The sequence below is a fragment of the Rhinopithecus bieti genome, unplaced genomic scaffold (genome assembly GCF_001698545.2).
Source record: "Rhinopithecus bieti isolate Rb0 unplaced genomic scaffold, ASM169854v2 scaffold_77277, whole genome shotgun sequence".
NCBI lineage: Eukaryota > Metazoa > Chordata > Mammalia > Primates > Cercopithecidae > Rhinopithecus > Rhinopithecus bieti.
This window is the reverse complement of record NW_016828359.1, coordinates 5,318-8,085: the sequence shown is the minus strand read 5'-3', so window position 1 is coordinate 8,085 and position 2,768 is coordinate 5,318. Positions and strand designations below refer to the sequence as shown.

The 2,768-nt window shown below is 37.5% G+C and overlaps 1 protein-coding gene across 1 annotated transcript in view; it reads right to left on the bottom strand.

Annotated features, from left to right (window-relative positions):
* The window catches only part of MOSPD1 (motile sperm domain containing 1), a 10,093-nt gene extending 7,530 nt beyond the window's left edge, over positions 1-2,563 (bottom strand). Inside the window, exons 1-3 of the mRNA XM_017864476.1 lie at positions 2,295-2,563; positions 2,103-2,178; positions 3-70 (exon numbers count right to left, since the gene is read on the bottom strand). Of these exons, the coding sequence (XP_017719965.1) occupies positions 3-70; positions 2,103-2,178; positions 2,295-2,448 (298 nt within the window). The 5' untranslated portion in view covers positions 2,449-2,563. The remainder of the gene's footprint in view (positions 1-2; positions 71-2,102; positions 2,179-2,294) is intronic.
* Between the last annotated feature and the right edge of the window lie 205 nt (positions 2,564-2,768).

The window sequence follows — 2,768 nt, the reverse complement described above, 5'->3', positions numbered from 1 at the left end:
AGAAACTTGAAGACGGAATTTGTCTATTACACCATAGTGACAGGAGCGAACATCTCTATGACGAATCACACTGAAAAGCAAAATAACAAACGCTGTTTAGATTTCTGGGGCCGGCCAAACACAATGCAGTGAGATATTTTAATATACTGACTACAACCAAACACTCAAAACAGAAATTTGCTAAGATGTTAAAAAAAATCACAGTATAATCCAAAAGAAATGAGTCATTCAGAAATATTAGATGAAAGCACATAATCTAAAACACAGAATAAAAGTCTTAAGCAAAAAAAATAACAGGTAAAGAAAATTCCTTTTGGTCAGGTACAGTGGCTCACACCTGTAATACCAGCACTTTGGGAGGTTGAGGCCAGGATCATTTGAAGCCAGGAGTTTGAGACCAGCCTAAGCAACACAGAGACCCCGTCTCTACAAAAAAATTTAAAATTAACTGGCTTTGTGGTGTGCGTGTAGTCCTAGCTACTTGGGAGGCTGAGGTAGGAAGATCCCTTAAGCCCAAGCCCAAGAGGTTGAGGCTGCACTAAGCTATGATCGCTGCCACAGCAAGAGAGCAAGACTGTCTCATCTGAAAAAAAAAAAAAAGGAAAGAAAATTATCTTTAGCAATGACTTTTTATTTTTCTGGATATCTCAGTGCAGCAACATTTACTAAATAGAAATATATGCAATTGTTTATTCCCCACAAACATCTCATAAATTTCCATTTCTACTTACTTATTGTTTAGGCAACAAACCTCACCCTACACTTAAAATTGAATCCCATGCATGCAGGTAGAAACAAGCAATTGAGTAAGTAAGTACTCCACTATTACCAGTGCAACAGAAGGCCAATAATACACCTCTGCTTCTCTAAAGAGAAAAGAGTATACAGCACTGTAATTTTATTTTATTTTTTGAGACAAGAGTTTCACTTTTGTTGCCTAGGCTGGAGTGCAATGGTGTGGTCTCCGCTCACTGCAACCTCTGTCTCCTGGGTTCAAGCGATTCTCCTGCCTCAGGCTCCCGAGTAGCTGGGATTACAGGCACCTGCCACCATGCTCAGCTATTTTATTTTATTTTGTATTTTAGTAGAGATGGGGTTTCACCATGTTGGCCAGGCTGCTCTTGAACTCCTGACCTCAGGTGATCCTCCCACCTCAGCCTCCCAAAGTGCTGGGATTACAGGCGTGAGCCACTGCACCTAGCTAAGCACTGTAATTCTTATGAGATTTCTGCAATTCCATTTATTTTGTTCTTACCAGGGAACACAAAACAATTAGGTCAAAGGTAACACATTTATTTGGCAAGAGACTACATTTCTTTGTAATAGCTCTTGCTTATTGTGTACTGAATGAAATTTTTTTAAAATGTGCAGAAACATTCTCAAAGATACATCATTTTATGGCTTTGAGCTGGTGAAAAAGTATTCAAAAGAAAAGAATTCTGCTTCCCATTCTCAAAGAGATTTAAACAAATACAGTGTACTTAGTAGCTTAAAATTAAGGGCTGGTCAATGGATCCATCTGGTCACCACTAGTTCTAAAATAAAAATTAAATATGAACAGCTTGAACAATCATTTATCTGACACTCTAAGATGAAATTATCTGGAAGAGCTCAAATAATACTTTACAGATGAGTGGTTACACAACTGCTTCCTGTTTATATAGATTAACTTCCAGGCTTTTAGTTGAATCACTTCAGATGAACTTATATTACCATTGTTCTTAGACAGTAGTATTATAGTTTTCCAAATGTCACTATAATAGCAGCATGTTCCAAAGAAAGCTAAATCCCCTATTATAGCTGGAGAAATTTAAAGGAATAAGTCAGAACTTTACCTTTATACATCCCTGGTATGACTAAAACCACAACAATGAGAAAATGTTCATGGAGATACTAACACATACATGAGCTCCAACATAATGAAATATTATTATTTGGCCGAATCTCTTCGAAACAATTTTAATAGACAAATTTTCAGCAAAAATTCAAGATATAATAAATGCCTATGTGAGAACAGCTTCAAGAAAATATCTCTTTTTCTCAAGTTAAAAACAAATATTAACACACTTAAAACGTGTTACCAAGAAGTGATCTTGACTTACATATCCACACAACACTGAGGCTTTACTGCACCTGCAGCATCAACGACAACATACTTATTTGGAGTAGTACACAAAACTGAAAGAAAAAGTCACAATGGCCATTAGTGGGGTTTTTTTTTTAAATTAGTTTCTACAAGTAAAAAATTAGTAGGGAGCAGTTAAAAACCCAGAAAATAGAGCTAGGAGACTCACCTTTGAACTTTAAGGCAAACTCATAGGGATTGTACAGTGTCAACACTTGCTTATGTGTTGACTGATCATCTGCATAAAATATGAGCTCCGTGGGGAACACGAAAACAGGAAGATTTCCTTCCACTAACTCTGGCTGTCTTTTTTGTTGATGCATTGGCACTGAATCCCCCTTGCTGCAGTTTCTGTTTTTACAGTCTCAAATCTATTTTGGACTTTTCTTAGATTCAGTTAAAAACTCCAAAGCATTTTGGCAATCTAGAAATAGAAGAAGAAAGCGAGAAGTGAATGATCCCAATTTTCATTAATCTATAGCCCCTACACAAAAAGCATATTTAGCATGCATTAAAATAGGCCCCCAAATCGGCCGGGTGCAGTAGCTCTTGCCTGTAATCCCAGCACTTTGGGAGGTCAAGGCAGGCAGATCACTTGAGGTCAGGAGTTCCAGACCAGCCTGGCTAACGTGGTGAAATGCTG